The sequence below is a fragment of the Canis lupus genome, chromosome 7 (assembly GCF_003254725.2).
Source record: "Canis lupus dingo isolate Sandy chromosome 7, ASM325472v2, whole genome shotgun sequence".
NCBI lineage: Eukaryota > Metazoa > Chordata > Mammalia > Carnivora > Canidae > Canis > Canis lupus.
In genome coordinates this window covers 77,851,225-77,868,642 of record NC_064249.1, presented here as the reverse complement: position 1 = coordinate 77,868,642, position 17,418 = coordinate 77,851,225, and the positions used below count along the sequence as shown (strand labels likewise).

The 17,418-nt window shown below is 40.6% G+C and overlaps 1 protein-coding gene across 16 annotated transcripts in view; it reads left to right on the top strand.

Moving 5' to 3' along the window:
- LOC112648106 (centrosomal protein of 76 kDa) overlaps positions 1 to 17,418 on the top strand; it is a 233,806-nt gene that overhangs the window by 22,803 nt on the left and 193,585 nt on the right. For 2 of the 16 annotated variants that reach the window (XM_025429574.3, XM_025429573.3), the window contains exon 1: positions 9,804 to 10,113. The exons of 13 other annotated variants lie outside the window; for them this stretch is intronic. In XM_025429574.3, the coding sequence (XP_025285359.1) occupies positions 9,819 to 10,113 (295 nt within the window). In that variant the 5' untranslated portion in view covers positions 9,804 to 9,818. Of the gene's footprint in view, positions 1 to 6,631; positions 6,876 to 9,803; positions 10,114 to 17,418 lie in introns of those variants that run through there. One more of the 16 variants, XM_025429577.3, reaches the window with a different exon arrangement.

Sequence of the window (17,418 nt, the reverse complement as noted above, 5' to 3'; positions counted from 1 at the left end):
ACAGTAATCAGATATTCTTGTGAGACTGACATACCTTTAGAGAATTAGCAAAATAAGAATTGAGACTTTTTTACTTTGTTACCAGAATTATTCATAAGGTATCAATAGGGAAAATTGCTTATAATTTTCAGCTTTTGGAACAAATTATTTATGGGGCACTAAAGGCAGACATGTTAAGATTAAGGCTATGTTATCTTTGAGGCTGGGTGGACCAGAAAAACACATGTATATTCATAATGCATCTTTGGTATAAATTCTAAAATAAATTTTCTATTTATGCACTTTAATAGACTCCAACATGAATAATTTTCTGTAAAGGTGGTTTATTTCAAAAGATTCTTTTAGTGATTTTATCATTAGAATTCTTATTACTAATGTTTCTTTTTAAAAATTGAATTTGCATTGTCTGTTTAGCTGTCATAAAAGTTGTTTTCCTATTAAAAATGTAAAATAATTTTTATATGTCTTTATTCTTTTTGACAATATGTACACTAATACAGTCCTCTATACATTTATATGTGTGTGTATATAATATATAGGTGTATTTATTTAGTAGAAGATTATCAGAAACCTAGAAACTTCATTACTCAAGCATGAGCCTGTTGAATAAAACTTACTAAATTTAGTTCCAACTAAGTGAACACTCCAAATGCCTTGGAACTTTTTTCTACTATTGAGGTGTACATTTTTTGATATGATCTGCAAAAACACCTGAAACCTAGCAGTTCTGGAAAATACATATTTGAAACCCACTTTTCTACTTCTTAACAAAGACAAGATTTGGGGGATCCCTGGGTGGCACAGCGGTTTGGCGCCTGCCTTTGGCCCAGGGCGTGATCCTGGAGACCTGGGATCGAATCCCACGTCGGGCTCCCGGTGCATGGAGCCTGCTTCTCCCTCTGCATGTGTCTCTGCCTCTCTCTCTCTCTCTCTCTGTGACTATCATAAAAAAAATAAAAACAAAAAAAAAAGACAAGATTTGGGATCCCTGGGTGGCGCAACGGTTTAGCGCCTGCCTTTGGCCCAGGGTGCCATCCTGGAGACCCGGGATTGAATCCCACGTCGGGCTCCTGGTGCATGGAGCCTCCTTCTCCCTCTGCCTGTGTCTCTGCCTCTCTCTCTCTCTCTCTGTCTGTGTGTGTGACTATCATAAATAAATAAATAAAAATTTTAAAAAAGTGGAAAAAAGACAAGATTTGAACCAAATGAAAAGTAGGCTTTATATTTGAAAAACTTGCTATTAAAGTAGTATTCTGTGCTATATAACTGACCATCAGAAGGCATTAGTTCCAAGTTGCCGATTTAGCACTTTTGATTTCATGCTGTGCTAAAAAACATAATTTAGGTTAGACTACAGTTGTCAGGTTTTTAATTGTTTTTGACTATTAGATAACAATTTTGTCCTTTCTACTTAAAGAGATAAGTACAGGAATTAAATAATCTAATGATCTAATTTTAAACGTGCTCTTTTAAGTCAATTAAAAAGTAGCATTGCTTTCTAGCTGTTGTTTCTGTTGATAGTGAAGAAATAATTTGAGATTAGCCAAAGCTTATATAAAATATAAAAAACAAAATAGACAAACATATAAACTAGAAGCCATCTAATTTTGAAGAACCTAAATTGTTTATAGCATATTCTACATTTAAAACACAAGTTGAGGGCAGCCCGGGTGGCTCAGCAGTTTAGTGCTGCCGTCAGCCCAGGGCCTGATCCTGGAGACCCGGGATAGAGTCCCACATCAGGCTCCCTGCATGGAGCCTGCTTCTCCCTCTGCCTGTGTCTCTGCCCCTCTCTCTCTCTTTCTGTCTCTCATGAATAAATAAAATCTTTTTAAAAAATAAAAAACAAGTTGACTTATAATCACTAATGCATATAAATGTTGGGTATTAATTATTTAATGTTTTCTTCTGAGATTTGGTTGGCATAGTCATAATTACATTTGACTTGTATTTGGTTTGTGAATTAACTACATGACACCAGTGTTGAAGTAGTCATTGATATTAGGAGGGAAATAGAGGAGGTTATTAGCTGGTCATTAGTTCACAATATATTCTTTCTCTTAAAGATTTATTTTAGAGAGAGTGAGCAGTGTGGGGAGGAGAGGTAGAGGGAAAGGGAGAGAGAATCCTTAAGCAGACTCCATGCTGAGCACAGAGCCCAATGTGGGGCTTGATCTCAGGACTCTGAAATCATGACCTGAGCCGAAATCAGTGACTGACCCACCCAGGTGTCCCAGTTCACATATATTCTTAGGAAAGATTTTGTCTCTGATTCTACTGAATTTAGACTCCTATTAATACTCCGAAGCAGATATTTCCTAGTGCTTTTGAAGATAACTAGTTTTGTTTTCATTTTTGTTTTTTTTGGTTTTGTATCTGAAACTAGAGTTTTAATTGTCTTTATATATAGGCTGTTTTTATACATGATTTAATATTTCATGGCCTAAAATTACAGGATTTTGGACTTGAAAGGAGTCTTAGGTCTTCTAGTCCACATAATATATATAGTAATGAAATGGAGATCTATAGAGAAGTGAAGTTCCCTGTCCAAACACATATAACTCAAATAGCAGATCTGCTCTAAAATCAAGTTCTGGCTTTGAGTTTACTCTTTTGCTATATCTGTATAATGTGAGTTTTTCTCTCTGTGGGCATTATTGGGTATGACCAAGTAACCATCCAACATAGAATGGAAAATTTTCATTTTAGTGGTTGTACCCAAGACATAGAAATATGGAAGGCACCTGTCTTTAATGGTACTCATAATATAACCTATCAAAAATTACGGTTAACATTTAGGGTATCAAGTCACTGACATGAGGCCAGAATTACTTTTTAGGGAAGATGGCCTAGGGAAGCTGAGGCCCTTAGAGGGGCAGTGAGCTGCTTAAGATTCTTGGTGGTGTAGAATTCGACTATTTGTATACCTAAGAGAGATTCAGTAAACTGAGATCCAGGGATAGTCCCAACTAACATGCACCTAGAAAATATTTTAGTCCTATTGTCTGTATTTTGAGAGCATTATTCTGAAATTCTGAATTTATTTACAAATTAGATGTAACTGGTCAGTTGTTACCGAATTTTTACAACATCTTTTCCTTGTACACCATGGGAATGGGAGCAATGGGACCATGAAACTAGAAGATGATTGTCAGAAGTTAGATGATCTATTTGATTTGAATATAAGCAAATAGATTTTATCATTAATTCAGCTTTATTGACATAATTTGCCTACCATACAATTAACCATTTTTTTTCTTCCAAGTTTTTATTTAAATTCAAGTTAGGGGCACCTGGGCGGTTCAGTGGTTGAGATCTGCCTTCGGCTCAGGGCGTGATCCCAGGGTCCTGGAATCAAGTCTGGCATCAGGCTCCTCCCATGGAGCCTGCTTCTCCCTCTGCCTGTGTCTCTGCCTCTCTCTCTCTCTCTCTCTGTGTCTCTCATGAATAAAAATTAAAAAAATTTCAAGTTAACATATAGTGTAGTATTGGTTTCAGGAATAGAACTTAGTGATCACTTACATGTAACAATTCACTGTTTCAAAGTGTACAATTCAGTGGTTTATACTATATTTGGGGATACAACTATCATCCATCAATATTAGAACATTTCATCACCTCAAAAAGAACCCCTGTAGCCTTTAGCTGTTACTTTCCCATCTCCCCATTCCCTCCCTCCTTGTTCCCTAGCCCTAAACAACCACTAATCTACTTTCTATGTAGATTTACTTATTCTGGATTTTCATATAAATGGAATCACATATGGTCTTTTGTGACTGGCTTCTTTCACTTAGCATAATTAATGTCTTTACGATTTATCCATGTTGTAGCATGTATCATGCCATTCCTTTTTTATGGGCAAATAATATTCCATTGTACGGATATATTATTTATCCATTTGACAGTCAATAGACATTTTGGTTGTTTTCACTTTTTGGCTAGTAAAAATAATGCTGCTATAAACTTCATGTATATGAGGTTTTATGTGGACATGTGTCTTCATTTCTCTTGTGTGTGTATCTAAGAAAGGAATTGCTGGGTCATATGATAACCAACATTTTAGTGAAATGCCAACAGATTTCCAAAGCAGCTGCATCACTTTCTAATCCCACTAGCAGTGGTTGAGGGTTCTGATTTCTTCACGATCTTGCCAATACCTTGTTATCTGACTTTCTTCTGATTCTAGTCATTCTAGTTGGGTATGAAATTATCTCCTTGTGGTTTTCATTTACATTTCCCTGGTGGCTGATGATATTGAGCATTCTTTCATGTGCTTATTGGCCATCTGTATATCTTCTTGAAGAAATGTCTATTTGGATCCATTGCCCATTTTTATTTTTTTTATTTTTTTTATTTTTTTTTTTTCATTGCCCATTTTTAAATTGGGTTGTGTTTTATTATTTAGTTCTAAGAGTTCTTTATGTATTTTAAATGCAAGTCCCCTATCAGATATATGATTTGTAGATATATTCTTCCATTCTGTGGGTCGTTTTCATTTTCATGTTTGTGTCCTTGAGGTACTAAAGCGTTTTTGTTTGTTTTTTTTTTCCCAAGTACTGAGCCATCCTGGGTGGTTCAGTGGTTGAATGTCTGCCTTTGGCTCAGGGCGTGATCCAGGATTCCCGGGATGTGCTTTAAATGCTCTGCTTTAGCTGAGGAAATTCGGCCCAATATTTATAATCCTACAACATCAGTACAATAAAAAATTGTACACAGGAATTCAGGTTAAGAAAATAGCTTCAAGGAATAACCTGAGGGAAAAGGACTACTAAAATATAATGAGTACAGCCCTACTTATACCCTTCCACAAAAATTACCAAAGCAAGGCTTAATTCATTGCTTATATAATTGAATTAAAGTAAGCCATATTTTTTGTTAGTTACGTATTGACCTTGGAAGAGAAATGAGCCTTTCACAGAGTCACAGTAGAATATTAGAGCCCAGAGCAGCTCCATACTCCTACTCACATTTGGGTAAAAAAAGACAATCTTTTGAACAAGAAAGGGCCATCCATTTTTGTATAAAGTTTAGCAAAAATTAAATATGGAGGTTTGGAAAAACATTCTAGCTTTGTCTCATCAACAAAGTATGATTTCAGTCTGAAAATGGATTCCCTTTAATTTATACAATCTAAAATTCTATTTTCTTAAAAGTTTTATTGAGAATTCTACATTTTCAAGCAGTATTGTCAAACATCAAAATTTTGCTATCAAAGAATGATATTTTTGTGCCTTGTATTGTTTTTTATTTTCAATTGGAATTAAGAAATAAACTACTGCTTATCCTAACTTGAAATTTGATAGGTAATATGGCTAAAAAACAGGATTTGGAAAGTTTACGTTAAAGGAAGTATATTTAAATTATTTTGGTCAACTGTTAGTAATTTGAGTTAAGTCACTTAACTTGTGCAGACTCCAATTTTTATAAGTGTAAAATAGTGGCTTGGCCACAAATTTATATCTGTGAGGTCTTTCCTAAATTGAATCTTCTTCACTAACTGAAGCTAATAATTCCACTTACATTGAGAATCAGAAGACCATCTCTCTTTGTTGGTTTAAAAAGAATTGTTTCAAAGGAGAATCACACATTAATCAAGTGACACATGACTATTCTTTGAACTAGTATTTTCCAGAATCCTTCATGAAAATACTAATATGCCACTGTTCATATATTTTGCCTCATTCCTCTACTTTTCCTCAGTTTTTATCAGTGAGTTCGTAACTTGATCTCATTAAGGTAGGATAGGTAATTTTTGAATATGTTAAATGCTACAGAATGAATGTGTTGTGGAAAATACTAGTTTAGGGTACCACTTAGTAAAAGGACATTCATGGGTATTTTCTAAATGTTTCTTAATATTTTCGCCATTGGATACAAAAGTTAATTCTTATACAAATTTAGACCAGAAGAATCCAATTTTGTGTTCTTATCTGGTGTATATACTTCTGGTTCTATGTCTGAGGTCACTTGCAAGTTTTCATGACTAATTTTAAAAATTTGGGGTTAATATTCAGTTTGATTACTGAAATTACAAGACGTAAGTTTCAAATTGCATTTAGGATTATTGATGGAATTAGCCTCCTTAGGGGAGTGATAATTTGCAATTCTTTGATGGGGATGGACTTATTATAGATCCTTTTGAAGATAATCACTATGGAGAAGTTACTGCTATGGTGAAACTGAATGCCAATGAACTCACAAGGACCAATGGAGGGAGGTGGGGCATCGCATCATTCATTCAAAACATTTAAAATACCAAAAATTTGGTTGATCATAGTGGTACGTACAAATTTAAAGCATCTGCTTGGTGGAGTGAGGAATGAAGTGTGAGGATGTTTTTCTTGCTCTGTGCAAATGTAGAGAGAGATAAGTAGCAGAAAGAGCTGAGCTGGTCAGGAGGCCTGGATTCCAGTCCCACCACTTTAATTTACTAGTCCTATATTTTGTCATTTGTAAGACAGGGATAATAATAACTGACCTGCAAGTTGTATAACTGAAGAAAGCACTTTGAAAGTATAAAATTATCACTTTAAAATTATAAAGTATTATAATTGTGGGCAATGAAAATTTAGGTTATGCCACTGAAAAAAATATGCTGTTCTATTTTTCCCTTTTTGGTGCACTTTTCTAGGTGAATGTGCCTCTTAGGAGCAATTGTCTGGGAGTGACTGGATTAAGCTTGGGCTGCACAGGCAGATTGTGCTCCCTGAAGGCCGTGCTCCCTGAAAGACTCAGAGCAGCTCAGCCAGCATGTCCAGAGTATGAAGCATGAAGTACATTTATTCTGCAAAAATGATAAGTAAATATAAGATAAAAAATTTCAAGGATTCCATTTTTAATAAATGCAACAATAAAATAAATGAAAACTAAAATCATTTTCAGAGTAACACATGCCACTGTTTTTCACAGATTTCACAGCCCTTTGTAAAAGACATTTACATGTTGACTTGCATTGTTCAGACATTTTAAGTATACAGAGCAATTTTTTTTTAAGCGGTGAAGCCAAGAATAAAAAAATAAAATGAATGACAGAAATTGGAACAAATATACCATGCAATAAAGACATTTAAATTCTTGAATTTGAATTGAAAATGAAAAAATGGTAAGGTGCCACATTATTCAACAGTCCTGCTTGAGTCCTGAGAAAAGATGGACCTCTGATAGTCTTGAGTTGTCAGCAGTCACCTCTCAGTCTTACGATGATGGCCATGGGGCTTATCAAAATTTCAAAGGGTTCTGAAAATCATATAAAATCATACTGTCTTTGTATAAAAATGTACCAAGTGTTTATGTTATATAATAGGTTTATAATAGAAAATGGCTAGGATTTTTAGGATTTATCTTTTATTTTTTCTGCATTGTGCTTGTAATATTGCCTCAACTTAATTCCCTAGAGCTCGCAAAGGCAAGACACTTATTTTAAATACAGTATATCGGTCATGAATTTGTATCTGGGGGGAAAAAAACCCTTCTATTTTATATAATCTTCCTGGGATTCAATGCCATAATGTTTTTCTTCCTAAAATGTGTTTAAAAATCACCATTTGGGGAAGGAAGAAAATCTCTGTTCTGAATTTGTTTTAAATAGTACACCTTTTAATGATAACATTTGACGTATATTTTTAAATTTTTCTTCACTTCCACTCCTTTCCTTCTTCCCTTCATTGTTATATTTACTTGGAGATTTATTTATTGCCCTGTAGTAGCAAGTGACTGGCTAATGGATTCATTAGTTGACTAATTCATTTAACTTGTCTTTTGTGTGGGGGAGTAAAGGTAAGGACAAAAATGTAATTGATTTATTTTGGTTGTAGCTGCCAAAGTGCAACAGGACAGCAATATCCTGCAAGGCCAGGAGATGGTGGTGTTGTCCATAAAAGTAGATCAGTTAGCTGTTCTTCGGAGTTCAAATTGTTTTAAAGCCCTCTGTATTTTCAAAATCCACACAGGATCTAAACTTTTATTTTTATTTTTATTTTTATTTATTTTTATTTTTATTTTTTTTTAGGATCTAAACTTTTAAAATAGCATATTTTGAGTATGTTTTCCCAGTTTTTCAATCAAGATGATTTATGTATCTATCCATCCATATCTATCCATCCTATCTATATCATATAAGGAATTATGCCTTTCTTCTTAGGGCTGTGGCACACAATGCATTTTTACATGGGATTAGAACCTGTAATTGATGTTAAGGGGATGTTTTGTATCTCTTGTAGTAAAGTCATAATAAGGCGACTAAGGAGAAACATTTTTCTTCCCTTTCAATTCCTTGTTTATTTTTTTTAAAATTTTTATTTATTTATGATAGTCACACAGAGGGAGAGAGGGAGAGGCAGAGACACAGGCAGAGGGAGAAGCAGGCTTCATGCACTAGGGGCCCGACGTGGGATTCCATCCCGGGTCTCCAGGATCGCGCCCTGGGCCAAAGGCAGGCGCCAATCCGCTGCACCACCCAGGGATCCCTCCTCACTGGTTTAAAAATATCCTCTTGCTTTTCTCTCTTCTCCCTCCTACTGCTGTATGTACTATAGTACCTTAAGCATTTATAATAGATCATTGTAATTTTTACTGCAAGATGCAATTGTGAAGAGTCTAAGATCTAATATCACACACAAAACTGCCTTAAAAGTCTTATTGGTAGTTACTATAAATTTCTTGGTGGATGCTTTCAACTCTCTCAGGTTCTTACACAGGACTAGCCTCAAAGTGGAAAGTTACCAATTAAGCTCGTTAAGTGATTATTTTATCTAAGAATCGTGTTATGTTGTAGGACTTCATGAATTCAGCGAGGCTCTGGGGAGTACAGTATTTCTTTCATTGTATGGCTAATTGCCCTCATTTCCATGTTGCCACTGTGACATTAATTCCAAATCGTCTGAACATTCTGGGTTAACTGGACTAGAAGGAGTGTGATCATAGGAGACATTATCTTAGCGAGGAGCTGTACAAACGTTACGAAACGAATCCGGAAAGACGCTGAAACGAGGGTCCACAAAGTGTTTACATGTTTATATCCCAGGCCCTGATCTGGGAATTGACCAAAACCCACAAAAGGTCACGGGGTTTACAATGAAGATGCGAGGGCCTGTTCAGTAAACAATACCCCTCAGTGAATTATAACATTTTTAAAAATTTTTATTTATTTATGATAGTCACATCACAGAGAGAGAGAGAGAAAGAGAGAGGCAGAGGGAGAAGCAGGCTCCATGCACCGGGAGCCCGACGCGGGACTCGATCCCGGGTCTCCAGGATCGCGCCCTGGGCCGAAGGCAGGCGCCAAACCGCTGCGCCACCCAGGGATCCCGAATTATAGAGTATATTGGTGGCGACAGCTACTCCCAAAAGAGCAGAGGAGGGTCCGGAGGATGACGGGGGGGCGAGGCCGGGGGCAGCGCGAAGTCCGTGCACCGGGAGCACCGGCGCGGAGCTCGAGATGCGCAGGACCGCGGAGCCGGGGCCGAGCCGCTCCCAGGCCTTGGTCGGGATCTGCTTCAGGCTGACGTCCAGCTCCTGCTCGGACGCGGCGGGACCCGGCCCCCGGCTCGGCGCGGCGGGCAGCGCGGCGCACGCAGCAGCTCCGGACCTTGCGGACCGGCACCGAGCGCGCAGCTGCCCGGCCGCGGGGCGGGGCGGGGCGGGGCGGGGCCGGCGGACGCCCTCGCGTCGCTACGGGCTGGCGTGGCGGCGGCGCGCGCGGCCGGGCGGGGCGGGGCGGCTCCGGGGAGGAGGCGGCGGCGGCGCGCCCAGACGAGTCTCCCGAGCCGAGGAGACGGCGGCACCCGGCGCGGCGGCGGTGCGCAGCGCCGACCCGCGGGATGGCTCAGCCGGCGGGCCCGGCGGGCGGCGGGGGGCCCCGGGCGGAGCCGGCGGACGGCGAGGGGCCCCCGGACGCGCTGAGCCTGGAGGACATCCTGCGGCTGTACAACCAGCCCATCAACGAGGAGCAGGCGTGGGCCGTGTGCTACCAGTGCTGCGCCTCCCTGCGCGCCGCGGACGCCGGCCGCCGCCAGCCCCGGGGCCGCCTGCGCTCCGCCGCGCAGATCCGCGTCTGGAGGGACGGCGCCGTGACCCTGGCGTCCGGCGGCGCGGGAGAGCCGCCCCCCTCGGCGGGTAAGGCCACGACCTGCGCCCCCCGGAGCGCCCCGGGCCCCGCCTCCCGCCCCGCGGCCCCCTTTTTCCGGGCTGCCCTTGGGCCTTACCCTCCCACCCCCCCGCGAACGCCGCCTCCTAAGGGAGACCCGGAGGAGCGGGCCTGGGGCGGGCGGGGGCAGGGGGTGGTGCTGGCGCCTTGCCATCAGGGCCCCACGTAGGTCGGAGCAGGGCGGGGGGGGGGGGGAGGACCGCGGCACAAAGAGGGGTGCGAGGGGGTCCGGCCTCCGCCGCCCCCGCCTCCGGTAGGGCCTCGGACCTGCCCAGGGTGCTGGTGATTGTACGGACTGTCAAAGCACAGCTGCTCTTGTCTTGTTTGGGAAATGGGGTGTGCTGGGTCCTTTCCGTGATAAGCAATGTCTACATACTTAGATGCCAGGGCTATTTACTTGGGATGTGATAGGTGCTGAGAAAGGTTCACGTGAGATCTCGTCAAGGGTAGTTAATTCTGCTATCAGGAAAATTACACCTTTCAGAATGAATAATCAGCTAATAGTTTTTTTTTTTTTTTTTTTACATCATTCCTCCTCCTGGAATAGTAACCCTAACTGCCGTTAGGGAATGGGAGGATGGGATGACTCCTCTGGCTGCTTCAGGCAGAAAGGGGCGGCCTGCGGTGGTGGTGGTGGTGGTGGTGGTGGTGGTGGTGGTGGTGGTGGTGGGACAAAGGCAGGGCATTCTCAGGGGTCAGTCGAGGTCCAAGATATGGCTCCCAGGAGATGTTGGAAGGCATCAAGAGACATAGGCCCCGGCAAACCCAGAGAAAAAGACAAAATCTAAGTTATTTCTATGACTAAAACAGCAACTCTGAAATGTTGACCCCAGTTTCCAAACCAGTAAAATAATCCTGGAGAGACTGATTTTTGTCTAGTTGAGCTTGAATGTCATTTATTGATTGTGAGACCTTATGAGAATTGTCAGTTATATTAAAACAGTACACATGTAAAAACTCTTTACAATTTAAGTGATGTTGAAGTAGTAATCAATAGTGGCCCAGTTCTTTAGAAGTTCTGCCCTAACTGCACTTAGTTCTTGATTTAGGCCATCTAACACTTGAGACTTGTCGTTCAGAGTTCTGAGTAGGCAAACAATTTGTTGGATCTGATGGTTTAAGACTTTTCCTAGTGCTGGGAGAGCCACAAGGGAGAGGACTAGGGCTGTTTCCCCATCTGATATGAGAACCACATGGGGTAGATGAGGTAGTTCTCAGTAAGGGGCTGCTGGGAATGGGAAAAGTAACCATCCCAGCCTGCCCCTAGTACAGAACTTCGAGAATTGTTTAGGAATGGTGTAATAGGCCATATTACAAAGTGCAAAATATGGCCCATCCTTTTGGCAGATGTAATTTCATTAGTTGGGGATGGGAGGTGTAAAGTTGCATTGATTAATAGGCTTATTGCAAGCTCTACATAATACAGTTGCTTAAATTATATGTTTTCTGTGTATGGGAGGGCCTGTATTGTGGAGAAGCAGGTTGAAGCTGAATAGTAAGGCTTTCGTTGAGTGGTAAAATTTCGGTCTGCATGGCCCCCACACCCATCAGACTATGAAAAAAGCAAACTTTGTGGGAGTTAATGCAAAAGAATAAACATAAAACAAATATTAGGCCCTAAATTATGATCACATTCCTTATATAAAACCTTCAGTTACCAATTTTGTTGACTAGATCAGTGGATATCTTTATCGTTTTAATGTATCACAAATGTTCCGTATTAATTAATAGGGCCACCTTGTGAGAGTTAACTGTAATGTTTAAACAACACATGTGAGGAAGCTTCTCACACCAGAAATGGTGTAGCAGTAGTAGACAGTCAATAGTGATGTGGCTCTTGAAAAGTCCCTCTCTGACTTAATTCTTCATTGAGTGTATCCAATGCCTGGGAAGTATTTAGAGTCCTGCTGAGCAAGCATACTGTTTTGCTTATTTTATATTGCAGTCCTGTCTAAAATCCTGGAAGTCCCGTAGTGAGTTTTGAGGCTCTTTTTACCAAAAGAGCTATTGTATGCTCGGCTATAGCCTTTGTTTGCAATTGTACCTTAGTAGAGGTGACTTCTAGGATAAATATGACTAAAGAATAAAACCATCAAAAAGCCCTCTTGGTTTGAGGTCTAGCCTGAACAGTATTATAATTACAAAGAATCACTTGCAAGTAGGAGAAGACTGGTCAAGAAATAAGGGCATCCCCAAGTACATCATCCAATCCAATCATAAAGTGGGGTCATCCATCATCTTCATAAGCCAGTAGTTGACCCTATACAGTGGGAGTACGCTCTGGCTTTAAAGGAACAATTTTGTCATCCCAGCCACACAGAATTGGTCAAAATACTAGTGGTATATACAATTGCTGGGGAATTCCATTTTTTTTGTTATTTGAATAATCATATAACCATGAGGTCCTGTTATTATCCCCATAGAATAAAAAGCATAAAGATTGTGTATACTTGAGCTATTGTGTAGAGATAGGAAAGCTATTGCTCTAAAGTTTACTTCAAGTAGTCTAGCTTAGGCAACAATATTCATTTAAAGATGATCAGAGCTATAATTTAACATCTGCAAAGATGTGTAATTGAAACATAGTTCCTCTCTATAACCTTCATTTCTTAATCAGAGGTAGCCAAATCAGGACTGACCTGTCTGCAAAACAAGTCCAGTTTTAACAGACTTGGCCTAATTATTTACATAAGCTCAGCAAGAATAATGATTGATCATATAGATCTTTTAGCATCTGCTTTGCTGGAAAACTTTACATATAAGGATTCTAGATTGAACTTTTAGTAGTCTCTCCAGGCCAGAAGCCAAGGCAAGTACTTGCCATCAGACATGCCTGCAATACCTGTGGGTTTGGGCATATTCCTCTTCATGAGGTTCCCAAAGTATCCTGAGGTTCATGCACCTGCCAGGAAGTGACATTCTTTACTCACCTGGTGAGGCTGCTGGGAACTCCCAAAGCAAGCAAGCAAGGTATCAGGCCAGTGTTTCCAAGTGGCTTTATTGCTCCAGGTTTCATGAAGTCAACCTTAGTTCCTTAAAGCTGTTTGGTCATATCCGAGTCTATGCAGGTCTCTCAAATATAACATTCTAGTCAAAGCCTTGGTAAAATAACCGATATTTTTAATGGTGTCCTGTTATAAGAACAGATTCTTCTTGAACTTATGCAGCAAATAACTATGATTGCCATGGAAGAATGCTTACTGAAACACCTTTTGAATTTCAGAGGGTTTAAATAGAAAAGTTAATGCTTTAATTTGTTTACAAATGAATACTTTATCCTATTTCTAATAAATCATATATCTTAAGAGAAAGTTTTTCTTTTTTTTCTTTTCTTTTTTTTTATGGGGCGGGGTGGGGGGGGCGCACCGGAGAGATTCTCCGGCTGCCCCCGTGGCGCCAGCGCCAAGAGAAAGTTTTAACCTGGGAGACCAAACAGAACTAGTAGTGGTGGTTCAAACGTGGAGTCACAAAACTCTAATCATCCTTTTGGTTTATTTAGTCCCTTGTTACTATTCTTGTTCAATTCGAATGCAATTTTAGTTCTGGAAATTATTACTCATTTCAGCTTTGATTTTAAAGAAATCAAAACCTAGATTTGTCCTAAAGATCCTTTATATGAACCTCCTTGAAGATGAAATTTATCTTGCAAAAATAAGAACAATTAAAATGACAACTTAGAAATGGAATCTGGTCAGTTATTTCTGTGACAAATAACTTTTCAATGATCAAAATACCATGTGGTGACCTTATATTTAAACATATTAAAACTTTAGGAATTGCATATCATCTCTTGAATGGTTACAGCATTTACCCACATGTAACCTAAGGCTTATCATTTACTGAACAGTACTTTCAGAGTAATTTACCAAATAAAAGGCCTAATGAGTCAAAAAGACTCCATTTATAATTTAAATCTTGGGAAGTTTGTTAAAACCTTAGAAAATTTAAAGCACATCCTAAATAGGATTAGGGATGTAGAAGACCTGATAAAGGCAAAACATAGAAACTGGTTTTTCTGGGTTGGCAAAGAGAAAACAACAGTTTTACATTGTCTTATCCAGAGCAGACCAATTCAGGAAAACTTGTATTTTCAAACAGAGAGAAAGCAGACTTTTAACCTCATACCTGTGTACCTTTAAAATCCCTTTCAATCATAGTCTGTCCTGACCACATCTAGAATTCTTTTCCAAAGACTTCCTTTCACAAACCTACAAAGTTCTTTTGCATGCAGATTTTGTCCCAAGCCATTTCTTTTCAACCAACCTGCCTCAGTTAGGACAAAATTACCTTTTTTACCTTTAACAAAATGCAATCCCATTCTTGTATCTTTCTTACATATTTCCAACCTTTCTACATACAGAGTTTTCCTTATCCTCTGTCTTAATTACATTTAGCAGAAATCTTAGTCTCCAGTGAAAACAAAGTAGTAGCCAGTTGTGAACTGTTATACCAAAACTCTTATATAGGGCAAATTTATGGATCTATTAAGCACAAAGCATGTTTACCAACAGAGTCAAATATCCTTAGTTTCTCTGCAATAAGTTGTCAAAGGTACAAACCTATGTTTAATAATTAATGCATTAGCGTTATGTCCTATTTGGAAAAGATCTAAATGTCCAGTGAATTCAGTCTCAGTTACCATCCAAGCAAAACTTTAAAGTTGTAGGTTATCAAAAACTTTGAAAGCTATCTTAACAATTACCTATTAAAACTTTGAGACAGAAGATAAACCATTTTAAGTCATCCTTTTGCTAACAAATTGCAACAGGTAACCCAAACCTATTTGACTTTTAGCAAACCTCGACAGAATAATAGTTACACATCTAAAACCAACACACTTTAGGTTTAAATACTGATTGTTTCACCTGGGCCCACTTTTTATTTTTATTTTTTAAAAAATTTTTAGCTTGTGTTGTGATCACAAACTCTATTTTTTTATTTTATTTTTATTTATTTATGATAGTCACAGAGAGAGGGAGAGAGAGAGAGGCAGGCTCCATGCACCGGGAGCCCGACATGGGATTCGATCCCGGGTCTCCAGGATCGCGCCCTGGGCCAAAGGCAGGCGCCAAACTGCTGCGCCACCCGGGGATCCCTGGGTCCACTTTTTAAAAGTCACTTTGCTCCCCCCATTTCTCAATTTTTACCTGACACACTGGAGGGGAAATCTGAAGTGAGTGGTGTATGTAGGCAGCACTCAAGGTGGTGCAGAAACCGGAGCAGAGGGAAGGGAGACAGAAGAAGCAAAGTGCAGCCAGAAGGCTGAGAAAAAGGGATTCCCAGTTCTAAAGCTCATCCACTTGGACAGACAAGCAAATGCCATGTTATTCCACCAATGAGTGGAAGGAGGCAGTCCATGTCAGGCCTCTGAAGACACAGAATTTTCCCTAAACAGAGAATATTCTCAGCAGCTGCTTGGGAACATTCCTTAAAATCCGTCCTGAGGTAAACTAACCACAGTTGGCTCCAATTATAACCATTAACCTGGGAAATGAATGAGGGAGAAGCTCCCCATGTACAGCTAGAGTAGACTGTATCTATTGGGAGGAAGAGAGAGAGTCAGCATCCTCTTTGCTAGGGAGGGCCTGTGTTTCCTTCAGCAACCTGGGTTTATTTGGAGGCCTTTTTAGATTAATTATCCAACATGTCAGGAGGGGTTTACAAGTCAACACGTTCAGGTAAACACATTCTGCTAGAGGCCCTTAGGTGGGGGTCCTGATGTTAGAGCCCTGTTCTCTGCAGAAGATCTAACTGTAGATCCCAGTGAGGCCATGCAGTGCTACAGGAAATCTGTCCTTCCCTAAATTTTGTAATCCAAATTGTTTCTGGTGTTTTAAAGGGCACCCCAAGGGGGAGTCCTTGGAAACTAAAGAGACCATGCCTTGCTGTGAAGGTCACATCTTATTTTACCTTGACTCGAAAAACCTGCTGTTTTAACACATGGAAAATAGAAAAGTTTACAAGGAGAAAGTACTCAATTGTGCAGTACTCAACCTAGAGAAGTCCCCACGGAGGACAGTTCGTTTCTTATCTTTTGATCTTACCCCATACCTGTCATTTGAAGCGTCAGTGGTTCAAATTTTTCCCAGTTTTTCAGATTGCAATCCAGAGGCATTTCTGCTGAGGATGAGTTTTTTTCCCATCTTGAAATCCTGGTAGGAATCTCTTACTCCATACGTGTTAAAGAGAGGTTAACTATGAAGGCATCCAAATATCTCTGTTCTCCTCTAAACCAAGGCGTCCCTTGGTTTGGTTCACCCTCCCAAGTGAAAGAGCGGCCTAACATCTTGGGATGAGGAGGGATCAGGCCAGCGGGAGTAGCCATTCTTACCTGTCGCCTAATCCTACTGCCGCCTCTGGATCTTCTGGTGGGGGGTGGGGGGGACATGACAACGACTATAAAACCTGGTCTAATCATAGAATTTAGCGAGGTTAATAATTTAAACGGTGATGTTCCTTTTAGAAGGCTGAGGAAGTAAGTGGAAACACCAAGGGTCTCTCAGTGGGAGGCATGTGTGGCTTGTGGAGGAGGTCCCCCCGGGGTGTGACCCCCAGGGCCAGCCTCCATCCTTTTACGGGTCTTGGAGACCCCAAGGCCACCAGTGGTAACCGAAGGGGAGGTTCAGAGTGCTGGATTGCCAGTCCTTATGTGTGCCCTCCGGATGAACCTTAGGCTAGCAGGGAATCCTATAAATAACCAATTATTCTTCTGCGCTCTCTTGCATGAACCTTCGTTGTTTGGTTATATAGATTCGCTTGCGTTCCAGCCCCTTGGTGCCTGATCAGCCTGCCGATCGTAGCCAATTTCAGTTAAATTTTCCTCACCTCACGCTTGCTGCCTTTCTGTTCCAATACCTGAGGTCCCATTTGCAGGCACGGCCCCACAATAAGCAAAGCCCATGGGGTGGGGAAAAGCCCATTCAGAAAGCCAGAAAACAGAAAGTGGAACTAGGATTAGGTCAACATTCCCTTCCTTTGGGGAAAGGGGATTGACCAAACCTTTCTCCAGAAGCCTGTCACCTGAGTCTTAAGACCTCCAGCCCTACTATTTACCTTTAACTGGCTGACAGGTGCCTGGTTTTGCTGTTATAGGAAGAGTTATCCCTGGGAGAGACAACTTTTACTCTCAATTCCTCTACTTTTGCTCACCCCTCAGTGAATAGTAGTCCTGGGTTTTGGCACCAAAATTATATGGGAGAGCTTGGTTCTTGTCTCACAAGAGTCAAAGAATGAATCTGACAGACAACAGAGTGAGCAAAGCTGATAGAAGTTTG